This window comes from Coenobita brevimanus, chromosome 40 (genome assembly GCF_032717465.1).
Source record: "Coenobita brevimanus isolate Jiangsu-jjx chromosome 40, ASM3271746v2, whole genome shotgun sequence".
NCBI lineage: Eukaryota > Metazoa > Arthropoda > Malacostraca > Decapoda > Coenobitidae > Coenobita > Coenobita brevimanus.
In genome coordinates this window covers 67,535,860-67,553,621 of record NC_136993.1, presented here as the reverse complement: position 1 = coordinate 67,553,621, position 17,762 = coordinate 67,535,860, and the positions used below count along the sequence as shown (strand labels likewise).

The following is a 17,762-nucleotide window of genomic DNA, read 5'->3' as shown; positions in this document are numbered from 1 at the left end:
GGAGAGAAGGGGCAGGGGGGGGGAGAGAGGGAGATGAGCGATGTGGGTGGTAGGAATGGAGAGAGAGAGAGAGAGAGAGAGAGAGAGAGAGAGAGAGAGAGAGAGAGAGAGAGAGTTTAAAAATGAAAAAAAAAAATATAGCCCAATAGTGACCAAAAATAAGGCACTTGTGGGCATGGGTTACGGTTCATGGATCACTACTATATACAGCGTTGAAATTCCCGGTATGGACGCGTGTTTTTTTTTTTTTTGACAGAGACGAACAGACAGACACCAACTCAGGACTCTCTATCTCTCTCTCTCTCTCTCTCTCCCTCTCTCTCTCACTCGTAGTAAATTACCCCGGTGCTCCATTAAGTTTTACTGGTGGCGAAATGACTGTCTTACACCGACTCCTAACTCCCTCCCTCTCTCTCTCGCTCTCGCTCTCTCTCTCTCTCTCTCTCTCTCTCTCTCTCTCTCTCTCTCTCTATTCATCTCTAAGTAAATTACCCCGGTGCTCTATTAAGTTTTACTGGTGGCGAAATGACTGTCTTACACAGACTCTCTCTCTCTCTCTCTCTCTCTCTCTCTCTCTCTCTCTCTCTCTCTCTCTCTCTCTCTCTCTCTCTCTCTCTCTATACATCCATATATTTCTATCTATTCATCTCTAAGTATCTATCAGTCTTTCCTATGCATTTAATATTTCTCCTCTCTCTCTCTCTCTCTCTCTCTCTCTCTCTCTCTCTCTCTCTCGGCAAAAACACTCACACACGCATCGCTCTGATAAACTGCGAAAAATACCGGCTTCTCCCACCAAGGCGAGAGAGAGAGAGAGAGAGAGAGAGAGAGAGAGAGCTAGTTCTAAATTATGAGTAGGGCCCTGAGGCTAGTCTGTTCTACCTGCCAAGTATTGTGTGATGTCATGGTGGGTGTGGGTGTGGATGTGGGTGTGGGTATGGGTGTGAGTTTGGGTGTGGGTGTGGGTGTGGGTGTGTGGGTGTGGGGGTGTGGGTGTGTGGGTGTGTGTGGATGTAAGTGTGGGTGTGGGTGTGGGTGTGGGTGTGGGTGTAGGTGTGGGTGTGGGTGTGGGGGTGAGTGTGTGGGTGGGGGTGGGCGGGTGGGGGGTGCGGGTGTGGGTGTGAGTGCGGGTGTGGGTGTGGGTATGAGTGTGGGTGTGGGTGTGGATGTGGGTGTGTGTGTGTGTGTGTGTGTGTGTGTGTGTGTGTGTGTGTGTGTGTGTGTGTGTGTGTGTGTGTGTGTGTGTGTGTGTGTGTGTGTGTGTGTGTGTGTGTGTGTGTGTGGCTTTGATATTACAAGGTACCCTCACCTGTAATGCGATATTTACGGAGTGCGACCCCCTCAGGTGATCCATGGGGGGGTCCTCGCCCCTCCCAAAAATAAAAACGATAAGAAATTGGGCAAGGTGGCGTTTGGATTACAATGACAGGCCTGTACATGGCAGGATTGGGTAGGCAGCGTGTATATATTTTTTGCATGGAAATGAATAAACTGTATATCAACATTATTATCATTTTTATTATTATTATTATTATTCTATCTATCAATCCAATGCCAGACGCCTCAATCCGTTCGGGGTGGCCACAAACAAATCGCCTCCACGTCACCCTGTCCCCCACCATTTCATTGCCCTGCTCCCAACTCACACCCCCCTCTCTCATATACCTCTCCACCCCATCCCTCCATCTCATCCTCGGCCTCCCTCTCCCTCTTCCCCCCTCCACCTCACTCACATACACTCTCCTCGTCAGTCTCTCACTCTCCATTCTCTCCACATGGCCAAACCACCTCAGTGTGTTTCTCATAACGCTTCCTATCACATCCACATCCACACCTCACTCACATATACTCTCCTCGTCAGTCTCTCACTCTCCATCCTCTCCACATGGCCAAACCACCTCAGTGTGTTTCTCCTAACGCTTCCTATCACATCCACATCCACACCTCACTCACATACACTCTCCTCGTCAGTCTCTCACTCTCCATCCTCTCCACATGGCCAAACCACCTCAGTGTGTTTCTCCTAACGCTTCCTATCACATCCACATCCACACCACACTCACATACACTCTCCTCGTCAGTCTCTCACTCTCCATCCTCTCCACATGGCCAAACCACCTCAGTGTGTTTCTCCTAACGCTTCCTATCACATCCACATCCACACCTCACTCACATACACTCTCCTCGTCAGTCTCTCACTCTCCATCCTCTCCACATGGCCAAACCACCTCAGTGTGTTTCTCCTAACGCTTCCTATCACATCCACATCCACACCTCACTCACATACACTCTCCTCGTCAGTCTCTCACTCTCCATCCTCTCCACATGGCCAAACCACCTCAGTGTGTTCCTCATAACGCTTCCTATCACATCCACATCCACATCACAACGCTCCTTTATATCCTCATTCGTCTGCCTGTCTCTCCGTGTGACTCCACAGGCTCCTCTTAAATAACTCATTTCCACTGCTCTCACTCTTGACTTGTGTCCTTCCAACAACGTCCAAGCTTCACTTCCATACGTTAGAGTTGGTATCACAATACTGTGATGATGATGATGATGATGATGATTATTATTATTATCATTATTATTGGTGTTGTTGTTGTTGTTAATATTGTTTATATCATCACCATCATTATCATCATCATTATCATCATTATTACTACTGTCATCATCATCACTATTACTGGTGCAGGTGTAATTCTGTTGTGTGCTGCTTCCTTCCCCTCCACAGCACGTGCGGGACAACATGCGTAAGGAGTGTAAGTGCCACGGGATGTCTGGCTCCTGTACCGTCAAGACCTGCTGGTGGCGACTACCCTACTTCAGGCAGGTCGGCCACGTCCTCAAGGTGGGTCCACAGCTCTGAGTACAGTTTGAGCTCATTTGGGTTCGTTCTGGTTCATTTGGGTTCATTTGGGCTCATTCTGGTTCATTTTGGGTTCATTTAGGGTTCGTTCGGGTTCATTTTGGGTTCATTCGGGTTCATTTGGGTTCGTTCGGGTTCATTTTTTGTTCGTTCGGGTTCATTTTTTGTTCGTTCGGGTTCATTTTTTGTTCGTTCGGGTTCATTTGGGTTCATTCTGGTTCATTTGAGTTCGTTCTGGTTCATTTGGGTTCGTTCGGGTTCATTTTGGGTTCGTTCGGGTTTATTTGGGTTCATTAGGGTTCATTTGGGTTCGTTCGGGTTCATTTTGGGTTCGTTCTGGTTCATTTGGGTTCATTTGGGTTCGTTCGGGTTCATTTTGGGTTCGTTCGGGTTCATTTGGGTTCGTTCGGGTTCATTTGGGATTCAATCAGATTCATTTGGGTTCATTCAAAGTCATTCAGGATCAGTCGGGTTCATTCGGGTTCACTCAGGACTGTTTGGGTTCACTGGGATTCACTCAGATGGCAACGACCCTCTTCAGTCAGGCAAGGATGTCGTCAAGGCGGTCCTGGCCGTTGGTTCCATTTTATTATTATTATTTTTTTTAGGGGCTTATTGTGTTTCCTTTGATTTCATATCCCGGGCCCCTATGCAACTGATAGATAAATAGAGCAAGAGGCAGATAGATAGACAGGCGGATTGATATGAGTAGATAGACAGGTATCAATGCAACCCTCCTTTTTGCAGTATTGCTTTGTAAGTGTATTTCGAATCTTGGTTCGGAACTTTGGCAACATATGAATACCAAGTGACAGGTACTGATATATCCTAAGCAGCCTAGCCTCGGACCCCTACGCTCTTGATAGACAGATGTAAATAGATAAACACAGGTGTAGATAGTTATGCACCCCTTCATTCCATAGGATCGTTTTGATGGTGCGTCTCGAGTTGTGGTTCGGAACTTGGCCAACCAAAGAACACCCAATGAAAGGCGTCCCAACCGAAGGCGGAAGAACAAGAGGAGGAAGAGGAAGTTCCTGAGGCTGTTCCGCCCCTACAACCCCAACCTCAAGCCGCCCTCCAAGAAGGACCTCATCTATCTGGAGGAATCGCCAGACTTCTGCGTGAGGAATCGAAAACTGGGTAGGTACTGGGTGAGGGCTGGCTTTTATTTAATGCAAAGACGAAGGAACCAAGGGCTAGAGATCTGCAAATTGTTCCCTCCAAGAAAAGCAAAAACAAGACAATAGAGAGCCAAATTCATGATCCGTTCATTTAGAGATGCCTGGACACACTGCATTTAAAAGACTGGAGATCATAGGCAGTAGGAAATACAGACAGAGGAAGACAGTTCCAGAGTTGACCTGTTGCATACATGAAGGACTGGGAGTAAAGGTTAACTCTTGCATTAGAAAGTTGGACAGAAAGAGATAAGAGTTTGTTTGCTAGACGGGTGATAAGCACTTGTCTTTGCGGTAGAGGGATGCAAGCAGACAGTTCAGAGGAGCAGTGACCATTGAAGTAGCGATAGAAAACAGATAAAGATGCAACAGTGCGATGAAGTTACAGAGGTTGAAGGGAGCCAGTAAGAGGAGGAGAGTTAATGAGACGAAAAGCCTAGGTTAGGTTTGGTTAGGCTGAGATAGGTTTGGTTGGGTTTGGTATGATTTGGTCAAGTTTAGGTTTGGGGGATAAATTATTTGGGCTGTTAGGTTAGATGAGGTGTGGTTAGGTGAGGTTAGAGTAGGTTAATTAACGTTAGATTAGACGTATAGTTAGACTGGTTTAAGTTGATGAAGGTTATGTTAGGAGTAAATATAAAGGGTTCAAAACAAGGGAGGAAGACAAGAACACAGGGAGTCCAACAGCCCCCCTTTGCAATTAGATAAAAGATGAATATTTCCCTTTGCCCTGTGACGAACTGCAGTAGACTGTACTCAAAAACGAACACTCATTCTTGCCTGACCCTCAAGCCTTCCACTAGATTTGTTCCTAGTAAGATCGATACTGTTAGAATTGACTTAACTTGTGACCTTCAGCAAATTTAACCCAACCAAACCACTTCACACCACACCACACCACACCACACCACACCAAACCAAACCAAACCACACTATACCACACCACACCACACCACACCACACCAAACCACACCACACCACACCACACCACACCAAACCGAACCAAACCACACCACACCACACCACACCACACCACACCACACCACACCACACCACACCAAAACACACCAAACCACACCACACCACACCACACCAAACCACACCACACCAAACCACACCACACCACACCACACCACACCAAACCAACCCACACCACACCACACCACACCACACCACACCACACCAAACCACACCAAACCACACCACACCACACCAAACCACACCAAACCACACCACACCAAACCACACCATACCAAACCACACCACACCAAACCACACCACACCACACCAAACCACACCATACCACACCACACCACACCACACCACACCACACCAAACCACACCACACCACACCAACCCTTCCCAACCTCACCACATGTCCGTCTCTCTTGCAGGCATTCTGGGCACCCGTGGTCGTGAGTGTAACCGCACCAGCATTGGCCTGGATGGCTGCGACCTAATGTGCTGTGGGCGGCAGTATCACACACAGGTGGTGGAGGAGGAGAAGCGGTGTTCGTGCACGTTTAAGTGGTGCTGCAAAGTGAAGTGCAAGATTTGTAAATACATGCGAACCAAGCACACCTGTTCCTGAGACACTTAGGTTGCAAGTGACCTAGCACCTCTTCCATAGCAATTTAGTCTTCATATAACGATTAGTGTGTGTATTTTTTTAATGCAAGGAAGAAGGAACCAAAGGCCAGGAGCCTATGTATACTTGTTCCTAGGAGCCATAAAGCAGTAGCCAAGTGACGTCAGAGTGCGTAACCCGTCTTCCTTAGCGATTTATTCTGAATATTATGGACTAATGCTTGTAAATATATGCCAACCTGGACGTTCTTTCACCTACACACCTGCCCAAATTTGAGTGACGTCATTTTAGCGTAAATTCCAGTGACGTCATTATTATTTACATTTTAGTGGTTAGTGTTTAATTGAGTGACGTCATTTTTACTTGACAAATTCGAGTGACGTCATTAAAATTCAAGTGACGTCATGTACAATCAGTGACGTCATTTATATTTAAGTGACGTCATTTATATTCCAGTGACATCATATTTAAGTGACGTCATTTATATTTAAGTGACGTCAATATTATTCCAGTGACGTCATTTATATTCCAGTGACGTCATGTACATTCAAATGACGTCATTTATATTCAAGTGACGTCATTTATATTTAAGTGACGTCATTATTATTCAAGTGACGTCATTTATATTCAAGTGACGTCATTATTGCAACATCTGTACATACACACGCACTATGTATGCTTGTTCTTAGGACCTTATTGCAGTTGTACATGGAGATCCCTAACACTTTTTCCTAAGCGATTTATTTTTGTATATTACACGTAGCTAAACGAAATAAAGTAACTGCACTGAAAAGGACAGGCGAGGGACCCCAGGCTGTAAAAATCGTACTGAGAGGTGTGTGTGTGTGTATATGTTTGTGTGTGTGTGTGTGTGTGTGTGTGTATATGTTTGTGTGTGTGTGTGTGTGTGTGTGTGTGTGTGTGTGTGTGTGTGTGCGTGCATTTGTGTGTGAATCTGTGTATGTGTCTGTGTGTATGTGTGTGTGTGTGTGTGTGTGTGTGTGTGTGTCTGTCTGTCTGTATGTATGTATGTATGTATATATGTATGTGTGTGTGTGTGTGTGTGTGTGTGTGTATATGTTTGTGTGTGTGTGTGTGTGTGTGTGTGTGTGTGTGTGTGTGTGTGTGTGTGTGTGTGCGTGCATTTGTGTGTGAATCTGTGTATGTGTCTGTGTGTATGTGTGTGTGTGTGTGTGTGTGTGTGTGTGTGTGTGTCTGTCTGTCTGTATGTATGTATGTATATATGTATGTGTGTGTGTGTGTGTGTGTGTGTGTGTCTGTGTCTGTCCGTCTGTCTGTCTGTATGTATGTATGTATGTACAGTATGTGTGTGTGTGTGTGTGTGTGTGCGGGCGCGCATTTGTGTGTGAATCTGTGTATGTGTGTGTATGTATATGTCTGTGTATGTGTGTATGTGTGTGTGTTTGTCTGTACACCTATGTATGTGTGTGTATATATATAAATACACACTCACATACACAGACACATACACAGATTCACACACAAATGCTCGCGCACACACACACACACACACACACACACACACACACACACACACACACACACACACACACACACACACACACACACACACACATACAGACAGACAGACAGATCTCAATGTGGGACTGAAACAGGGTTGTGTGATGTCTCCATGGCTGTTTAATATATACATGGATGGGGTTGTAAAGGAGGTGCAAGGTAGGGCAGTGGATGTGGGGGTGGCTCTGATGAATGAGGGTGAGATTTGGAAGCTTCCGGTGTTGCTGTTTCCTGATGATACAGTATTGTTGAGTGAAGGTGAATGGGAGTTGCAAGGTTTGGTGAATGAATTTGGGACAGTGTGTAGGAGGAGGAAGCTGAAAGTTAATGTAAACAAAAGTAAAGTTATGGTGTTTGAGAAGAATGAAGTCACAGAATGTACGGTGAGGTTTGATGGTGAGGATATGGAGAATGTGAGTGCATTCAAGTACTTGGGTAGTGTGATGAGTAAGGATGGAACTTTGGGGGATGAAGTGCGTGAAAGGGTACAACAGGGAAGGAAGGTTGTTGGTTCACTGAAAGCAGTGATGAGAAATAGGGAGGTGAGTATGGAAGTTAAGAAGTCACTGCATGATAGTATTGTGATCCCTACCCTGACGTATGGAAGCGAGGCATGGACCTTGCAAGAGGGGAACAACTCAAGAGTGAGAGCAGTGGAAATGAGTTACTTGAGAGGAGCATGTGGAGTGACATGGAGGGACAGGTTGACGAATGAAGAAGTGAAGGAACGTTGTGGGGTAGATGTGGATGTGGTTGAGAAGATTAGGAGAAATACACTGAGGTGGTTTGGACATGTGGAGAGAATGGAGAATGAAAGACTGACCAAGAGGGTGTATGTAGGTGAGGTGGAGGGAGGGAGAGGGAGGGGTAGACCGAGGATGAGGTGGAGGGATGGAGTTGAGAGGTATATGAGGGAGGGGGGGTGAGCGGGGGGGTGGATGTTCAAATGGGGGGTGACGGTGAGAGTTGGAGGCGTTTTGACTGCGGCCATATATATATATCTTTATATATATAGATATATATATATATATATATATAAATATATAATGTGTGTGTGTGTGTGTGTGTGTGTGTGCATGTATCTGTATATGTATGTCTTTGTGTCTATGTATGTGTGTATGCATGTATGTATGTGTGTGTGTGTTTGTATGTATGTATGTATATATGTGTGTGCATGTGTGTGTGTGTGTGTGTGTGTGTGTGTGTGTGTGTGTGTGTGACGGATAACCAATCTACCGGTCCCTCAGAAACTACACAACGAGATAAAAAATCCAGCGACACTTAGCAACCTCAAGGTCTCGTTGTTTAAGGAAGCTCCCTAACACCTCTTCCTTAGCGATTTATTTTTAGCTACGGCTAGTTATTATCAATTTGTATGTTGGATTATGACAATGGAATGTTTTAAATGACACAGGAAAGGACAGTAAGGAGTAACTAGCAAGATAAATCACTTAGGAAGAGGTGTAAGGGAGCTTCCTTTAGCAACGAGACACTTGGGAACTTCCGGATCACGCAAAACATAGACTGGTGTGTGATGCTGAGTGCTGGGCTTTTTTTTTTTATGCAAGGAAGAAGGAACCAAAGGCCAGGAGTCCACAAACCGTTCCCTCAAAGAAAAAACAAAAACAATACAAGATAATCAGTTCCTCGGCCATTCAGTAATTCAGTGACATCGGTGTTTCTCTGCCGGCCCCTAAGAGTTAACGGCAAATATAAACACAAAATAAAAAATGGTTTGAAAGAGAATACTGTGAATTTGGAAACACACATCCTCACTCAGTAACTCAGTAACTCAGTGATATGGGTATTTTCATGCCATTTCCTGGGAGAGAACAAATATAGAAAAAAATAAAGGATGACTTGAAAGAGGACACTGTAAACTTGGAAATACAGATCCTCAGTCAGGCAGTAACTCAGTGACATTGGTTTATCTATGCCAGTTCTAAGAGGGTGTGGCAAAAACAGAAAAAAAGAAATTATTTGAGAGAAAACGTTGCAAATCTGGAAATACACACCCTCAGTATTCAGTAACCAGGTAACTCAGTGATGTTGGTGTTTGTGTAAGCCTAACTAATTAAAAAAAGGGATAAGTTGAGAGAAAACATTGTAAATCTAGAAATACATATCCACAGTATTCAGTAACTCAGTAACTCAGTGATATTGGTGTCCGTGTGATCCGCCTAAAAGAAAGTAATAATAATAATAATAATAATAATAATAATAATAATTCGAGACTATTTTAAATCTAGAAATACATATCCTCAGTATTCAGTAACTCAGTGATATTGGTGTCTATGTGATCCCATATAAGAAATGAAAATAAAAGATAATTTGAGAGACAATAGTATAGATTTGAAAATACATATACATTAAACTGACTGGCTATTACTAAAAAAAATTATCATGTGGAGGTGATTTGATGGACAGGTGCTGTGTGGTTGGAAAAAAATAAATAATAATAAAATCGGATATTAAAAAGTGTTGCCAGATAGAAGACTGGGAAAAGTATGCAGTAATAAATATTGAGGAAAAAAATAATGATGAGAGATGAACCTTGCGTTAAAAGATCTGTGAAAGGATGGAAAAAAAGTGAATAATAAAGACGATGGTAGGAACTAAAGAAATAATGACTAACGACTCAATCGGATACGTTTATGTGAAGCTACAGTGGTGAATGTTTTTTGGCGTATCCGATAGAACCAGGATTCCGGGGACTTGAATAATGAGTGAATGGAAGCGTGGCCCACTGGACAAGGCAAGGTTGGGCTGTTGGACTTTGCTACTCCTCACCTTGCCCTAGGGTGGGAAAGGAGGTCCGGATGATGATGATGATGACTAATGAAATAACAGACAGTAATGAGATATATCAGTAAGGAAAATAATAAAACCAATGACAGTAAGGTAAAAAATAAGCATGTAAAATGAAAACAGACTCTGACTTCAAAATAATGTCAATGTTTACTGAGCGGACACTCCTTTTTCGGCGATTTCCTCTCCTACAAGCTTTTTATTTTATTTTTTTTTATTTTTGTCCTACGTGGGTTAATTTGATGGAGCAGGTTGTCAGATACATGTTTTTATAAATTAAATTCATCTAGGCAGCAGAAGAGTCTGTAGTGGTCTAATATTATAATGGATGGCACTACTTCGCCACGCGCAACAAAAACAGCGCGCATCCATCACCCAAAACACCCCTTCCTCTTCATAACAGGTCTTGTGCGAGGTTGAATAATATTGATTAATTAATTCTCCATTCTTAAAAATCATCTAACTCGCACTAACCTCATCTAAGCAGACCTAAAGAGATAAAAAAAAAACAACAACAAATGGCACTACTTCCTCACGCGCAACAAAAATTGGCGCGCGTCCCTCACCCAAAACCCTTCTTCCTATCCATACAATATCATATTCTGAGATAGACCAGGTTTATATAATTCCCAAAGACTTATTTCCAGCCACCTGCAGCATCAAATCAATCCGTCTAACTCAAAAAATGGCAGAAAACACGAAATAAAGCACAAAATCGTCGAGAAATAGGAGTCGGTAAAGTAATAATAGAGAAAGCCTTGAAAACTTGTCTGCTTACGTGGTCAAGCCTGTTCCTGGATGACAAGGGGAAAAAATGCTGACTTATGCACGACTTGGGTGTGATGATGATGGTGATGGTGGTGATGATGGTGGTGGTGGTGACGATGGTGATGGTGGTGATGATGATGGTGGTGGTGACGATGGTGATGGTGGTGATGATGATGGTGATGATGGTGATGATGGTGATGATGATGGTGATGGTGGTGATGATGATGCTGGTGGTGATGGTGATGATGATGATGGTGGTGATGATGATGATGGTGGTGATGATGATGATGATGGTGGTGGTGATTATGATGACGATGGTAGTGATGATGAAGATGGCAGTAGTGATTATGATGATGATGATGGTAGTGATGGTGATGATGATGATGGTGGTGATGGTGATGATGGTGGTGGTGGCAATGATGATGGTGATGGTGATGGTGGTGATGATGGTGATGAAGGTGATGGTGATGGTGATGATGGTGGTGATGGTGGTGATGATGATGATGATGATGGTAGTGGTGATGAAGATGGCAATAGTAATGATGATGGTGATGATGATGGCAGTAGTAATGATGGTAGTGATGAAAATGGCAGTAGTAATTGTGATGGTGATGACGATGACGGTAATGATAATGGTAGTGATGATGATGGTGATGATGATGATGATGGTGGTGATGATTATGATGACGATGGTAGTGATGATGATGGCAGTAGTGGTAATGATGATGATGGTGGTGGTGGTAGTGAAGATGATGATGATGATGGTGGTTATGATTATGATGACGATGGTAGTGATGATGATGGTAGTAGTGATGCTAATAATGTAAATATTCTATAAAATACCTGTGAGTCTACGGTACATATAAGTGGTAATGGACACTCCCTAACACCTTTTCCTGAGCGATTTATAAACAAACTCTATCGATATTAAAGGGACACCCAATACATATCTAGCGCGGCTCGGAATATGACCTTGACCTTGACCTACTTTGACCAATTTTGAACTCGTAGAAGATTTTCATCCCTACTACACACCTGTACAATTTTGTGATGATACCTCGAGCGGTTGCGAAGTTATTGTGGTAACACACACACACACACACACACGCAAACTGAAAGAGAATACAAGGGAATACAAGAGCATAATGAGGTAAATACTTGGCAAAATAAATCGCTGAGGAACATTTGCTTCGAAGCTTCAATTCCACGTCTAATGCAACCCTGAGAGTCTCCCTATCACCTCTTCCTTAGCGATTTATTTTTCCTGTTGCATCAGAATAGTTTACAGTAACCCATGAAGTAATTGTCTACGCTGGGTGGTAACCATATCACCAAATGACGCCTGGTGGTCTAGTGGGGTAAGGTGCTCCAACCGGATGGGGGCAGCAAGCGTTTACATCTGAGGGGAGGCTTACATAATGCCACCCAGGGGCGAGGGAGGCTGGTCACCCTTGCCTTATATGTCAGGAGTGAATAGCCTAGCCCCGGGACCCTACGCTTCTGATGGGATACTTAATTCATTTTTACTTCCCTAATGAATAATGGGAGAATACACGGCTTTTAGGTAAAAATAACTCGCTAATAGACAGGTGTTAAGGTGCCATAAGAGTAATTTCTATACTCCTTTCACCTTAATTTGGCCTAAAATTGACTTCCCTCCATCTTGAGTGCTGAGTTATAGCATTGAACAGAACACAGCGCTAGTCACGAAGAAGTGCTATGGAATGAATATTTAAACTCAAGACCATAGCGCTAGTCACGAAGAAGTGCTATGGAAAGGATACTAACTCTAGAACATTGCGCTAGTCACGAAGTGCTTAGGAAGGATATGTATTAACTGGAGAGCAGCGCTAGTCACGAAGAAGTGCTTAGGAAGGATATATTAACTGGAGAACAGCGCTAGTCACGAAGAAGTGCTACGGAAAGGATGCGTTAACTCAAGAACATAGCGTTAGTCACGAAGAAGTGCTACTGAAAAAATAAGCTGGAAAAAGACAAAAATCTGGGCCAAGTCAAAGTGAAAGGAGTACAAGAGGTGGTGTGAAAATGACGCTGCAGAACCCCACTTAGCTCAGTCTGCTGGTGTGGGCGTGGCAGTGGGAGTAGGAAAGGAATAATAATAATAATAATGAAAATAACAATAATAATAATAATAGTAGAAGAAGAAGAAGAAGAGAAGGAGGAGGAGGAGGAGGAAGAAGAAGAAGAAGAAGAAGTAGAAGAAGAAGGAGGAGGAGGAGGAGGAGGAGGAAGAAGAACACCACCACCACCAACAACAACACAAAATAAATCGCTCACTGGGGTGGGTTAGGGAGCGTCCATTACAATCCTGTTTTTGTTTTTCTTTGTTTTTCTTCCATTCATTGTCTTAAAACAAAAATACTACTACTGAAGCTTTGTATGTTTTTTTTTTTTTCACCGACAGAGGCTGTGTGTTACCCATTATATTATAGATTATTATTAAAAGATATATGTGGAATTGGAGTTTATCTATCTATCTATCTGTCTATCTATTGCCAGACGCCTTAATCCCGTAAAGTCTCGTACACACCAAGATACAAGTCGCGCAACACTGTCTCTGAACTGTCTCGCATCTGTCTCAGAAAAATCTAAATTTGTCTCGCAACAGTCGCTAGACACTGTCTCTGGGTCACGTACTTTACAGTCATAAGAAAAACTATCGTTACCCTTCAGAGCTATGAGCTATGCACTATGACACAACGACCAAGTGCTGTGGAATGACGAGACAGGAAAGTTTGAACCGCAAACCCTTCAATGTCGGTTATGTGAGACACAGATATTAGAATTTGTGCTAGATGTAATAAAAGCTAATTAGATCGTTTGGCCTCTGTGCATAGAGACAATGCGCTTTCTTATCCGGCACCGAATTCATTAAATAAAAATATAACCGAATGGTGTGAAGTCGGCAACGCACATGCAGACGGGCAATGAATATGTGCACCCATGCCAGACTTATGATAGTATTTTAGCCGATACAAGCCAAGTTAGTAAATTTCAGTGTAATGATGATAAGTATTGCTTTCTACATATAATAAATGTTGAGTAGAAGGAAAATAATAATACATGTTCAGTCTCATTGTTTTAATATTTTGTATACCCACCCCCTGCGTCCAAAACAGCCTCTAGACGTCTGAAGCATCCATCTGAAGCATTTAACAACCCATCTAAAGCAAACAAATGAACTCGTGCACCCCTGCTAGACTATCATTAGAAAAAAAACAGTCGATGCCTATAGATTTAATACCCTCCAAAATAATTTATTTGTTGTATTCCATAGATAATAAGTGTTGAACAGTAGGAAAATAATAAACCTGCCGAGTTTCATTATTAATCCCCGGCGGGGCACTCAGGGTAACGCAAACACGTCCTATATATTTCCCCGCCATATGGCTCATTCTTGCTCATTATTCCAACTCTTGTAATGGGATTGTGATATGGCAACCCTAGATAGGGGAGGGGCGAACGCAAGGACCCGCCCACATAGCCCAGCTAACGTTCGTTTAGCATCGAACATTCGTGGGGTAACGATACATTTTCTTATGACTCTACACACCGAGATACTTTATCCAGCAAAAGTCGCGCGACAATGTCACTAGACTTGCACGACTGTCTCAGGAAAGTCTAAATCTGTCGCTGGACAGTCGCGCGACAGTCCAGAGACAAGATTTCGGCTGCATCTTGTCTACCACTAGATATGGGAGACAAGGTACAATTTGCTCGCTGCGGAGGGGTTGGGCAACGGAGGACGGAGTTTTTTTTTTTTTTTTTTTTTTTTTTTTTTTTTTTTAAGATTTGCATTTACAAATGCAAGCCTCCTGCTGTGAGGCGTCAGTATTCACAAATTTTTACATTAACAATTGTACATACATTGAATAATTATATGTCTATGGGTCTATCCTAAATAATTACAGAGTATATTTATATACTCTAATTTTGCATAAAACTAATACATCATCGTTGAAAGATTATACTGTAAGTATATGGCTCTGCCCTAATAATAATTATAGTATATTTACACGTTTTACATACATCGTTGAAAAATTATGTGTAAGTTTATGGGTCAGTCATGACATAAATATTAGCTTTAGCGATTCCACTGTTGGTTTGGGCAATTATTCAAAGAGAGAGAGAGAGAGACCGGTATACATATCTTCACATGTACATTTTGTCAGTGACTGGAATATCACTTCTTGAGTTTAATACAACAAAGTAACAAGTTAGTGGAGACAAAGTCGCTGGACTCTCTCTCAATTGTCCAGCAACAGTCCAGCTAGAAAGTAGCAGAAATGTGTAGCGACCGTCTCGCAAGTCTCTAGACAATCCAGAGACAAAGTTGCCTTGTCTCCAGTGTGTCTCTGAACTGTCGCCCGTCTGTATCTGGACTGTATCGCAACAGTCCAGATACATAGTCGCTCGACTGTCTCTGAACATTGTATCTCGGTGTGTACAAGGCTTAAGGGGCGGCCACAAACAAATCGCCTCCATGTCGCCCTGTCCCCCGCCATTTCACTGCCCTGCTCCCAGCTCACACACACCCTCTCTCATATACCTCTCCACTCCATCCCTCCATCTCATCCTCGGCCTCCCCCTCCCTCTCCCCCCTCCACCTCACTTACATACACTCTCCTCGTCAGTCTCTCATCCTCCATGGCTGCATATTCAACAGATCTGGCCCCACTTAGACCCTCTGTAGATTGGTGAGAAGTAGTGTTATGTCCCAATGGATGTGGGTTCGATTATTGGCGGGTAGGGGAGTGGTTTATGGATGTGGACTGCGTTACCGAGAGAGAGAGAGAGAGAGAGAGAGAGAGAGAGAGAGACAGACAGACAGACAGACAGATAGACAGACAGATAGACAGACAGACAGACAGACAGACAGACAGAGAGGGGGGGGATTTGCTGATCTAGAGAGAGAGGAATTTATAGGTCGAGAGAGAGAGAGAGAGAGAGAGAGAGAGAGAGAGAGAGAGAGAGAGAGAGAATTTTTTCCTCTATTACCCTCGTCAACCAGAGTGGGGGAGGGTCTGTATTCACCGCTGTTGTTTGTTACTTGCCGGAATCGATGGACTGGCAGGCATGTTGGTCAGTTCCGCATGTTTGTCTGTCTGTCTCTCTGTCTATCTGTCTGTCTGTCTGTCTGCTTTCTACAGGTAACAGTTTTGCTCCAATCTGTTTAAACAAGATATTCACAGACCCTGGCAGTAGATATTCACAGACCCTGGCAGTAGATATTTACAACCCTGGCAGTAGCTATTTACAACCCTGGCAGTAGATATTTACAACCCTGGCAGTAGATATTTACAACCCTGGCAGTAGATATTCACAACCCTGGCAGTAGATATTCACAACCCTGGCAGTAGATATTTACAACCCTGGCAGTAGATATTTACAACCCTGGCAGCCTACAGTACTGTCATCAAAATCTGTCAAAGGCCCTGGGGGGTTGGGGGGGATGAAGCCCCTCAATGGCCGTGGTCCCGGATATCGCTGGGTCCCGGCGCCCCCCACCCCTGGCAGTATTTCTTTCTAATTTCGAAAATCGACTGACAAATGAGGAAGTGAAGGAGCGTTGTGGTGTGGATGTGGATGTGATAGGAAGCGTTAGGAGAAACACACTGAGGTGGTTTGGCTATGTGGAGAGGATGGAGAGTGAGAGACTGATGAGGAGAGTGTATGTGAGTGTGGTGTGGATGTGGATGTGATAGAAAGCGTTAGGAGAAACACACTGAGGTGGTTTGGCCATGTGGAGAGGATGGAGAGTGAGAGACTGACGAGGAGAGTGTATGTGAGTGTGGTGTGGATGTGGATGTGATAGGAAGCGTTAGGAGAAACACACTGAGGTGGTTTGGCCATGTGGAGAGGATGGAGAGTGAGAGACTGACGAGGAGAGTGTATGTGAGTGAGGTGTGGATGTGGATGTGATAGGAAGCGTTAGGAGAAACACACTGAGGTGGTTTGGCCATGTGGAGAGGATGGAGAGTGAGAGACTGACGAGGAGAGTGTATGTGAGTGTGGTGTGGATGTGGATGTGATAGGAAGCGTTAGGAGAAACACACTGAGGTGGTTTGGCCATGTGGAGAGGATGGAGAGTGAGAGACTGACGAGGAGAGTGTATGTGAGTGTGGTGTGGATGTGGATGTGATAGGAAGCGTTAGGAGAAACACACTGAGGTGGTTTGGCCATGTGGAGAGGATGGAGAGTGAGAGACTGACGAGGAGAGTGTATGTGAGTGTGGTGTGGATGTGGATGTGATAGGAAGCGTTAGGAGAAACACACTGAGGTGGTTTGGCCATGTGGAGAGGATGGAGAGTGAGAGACTGACGAGGAGAGTGTATGTGAGTGTGGTGTGGATGTGGATGTGATAGGAAGCGTTAGGAGAAACACACTGAGGTGGTTTGACCATGTGGAGAGGATGGAGAGTGAGAGACTGACTTGGAGAGTGTATGTGTGTGTGGTGTGGATGTGGATGTGATAGGAAGCGTTAGGAGAAACACACTGAGGTGGTTTGGCCATGTGGAGAGGATGGAGAGTGAGAGACTGACTTGGAGAATGTATGTGAGTGAGGTGTGGATGTGGATGTGATAGGAAGCGTTAGGAGAAACACCCTGAGGTGGTTTGGCCATGTGGAGAGGATGGAGAGTGAGAGACTGACGAGGAAATGTATGTGTGTGAGGTGGAGGGGGGGAGAGGGGGGGGAGGCCAAGGATGAGATGGAGGGATGGAGTGGAGAGGTATATGAGAGAGGGGGATGTGAGCTGGGAGCAGGGCAGTGAAATGGCGGGGGACGGGGCGACATGAAGGCGATTTGTTTGTGGCCACCCCTTATGGGATTAAGGCGTCTGGTAATAGACAGATAGACAGATTTTTTTCCTTTTTTTCCTTACCAAATTGAAGGGAAACGTCTGGCGCAGCTGGCAATACAATTTTTAGCCTCGGAATTCCATCCTGTGCCTGGCAGTGACGTGAGAATAATGTAGCCAAATGA

The 17,762-nt window shown here is 44.1% G+C and overlaps 1 protein-coding gene across 1 annotated transcript in view; it reads left to right on the top strand.

Moving 5' to 3' along the window:
- Positions 1-5,641, top strand: part of wg (Wnt family member 1 wingless) — a 58,288-nt gene extending 52,647 nt beyond the window's left edge. Inside the window, exons 5-7 of the mRNA XM_080270413.1 lie at positions 2,735-2,851; positions 3,793-4,012; positions 5,445-5,641. Coding sequence (XP_080126539.1) covers positions 2,735-2,851; positions 3,793-4,012; positions 5,445-5,641 — 534 coding nt within the window. The remainder of the gene's footprint in view (positions 1-2,734; positions 2,852-3,792; positions 4,013-5,444) is intronic.
- Positions 5,642-17,762: the final 12,121 nt, after the last annotated feature.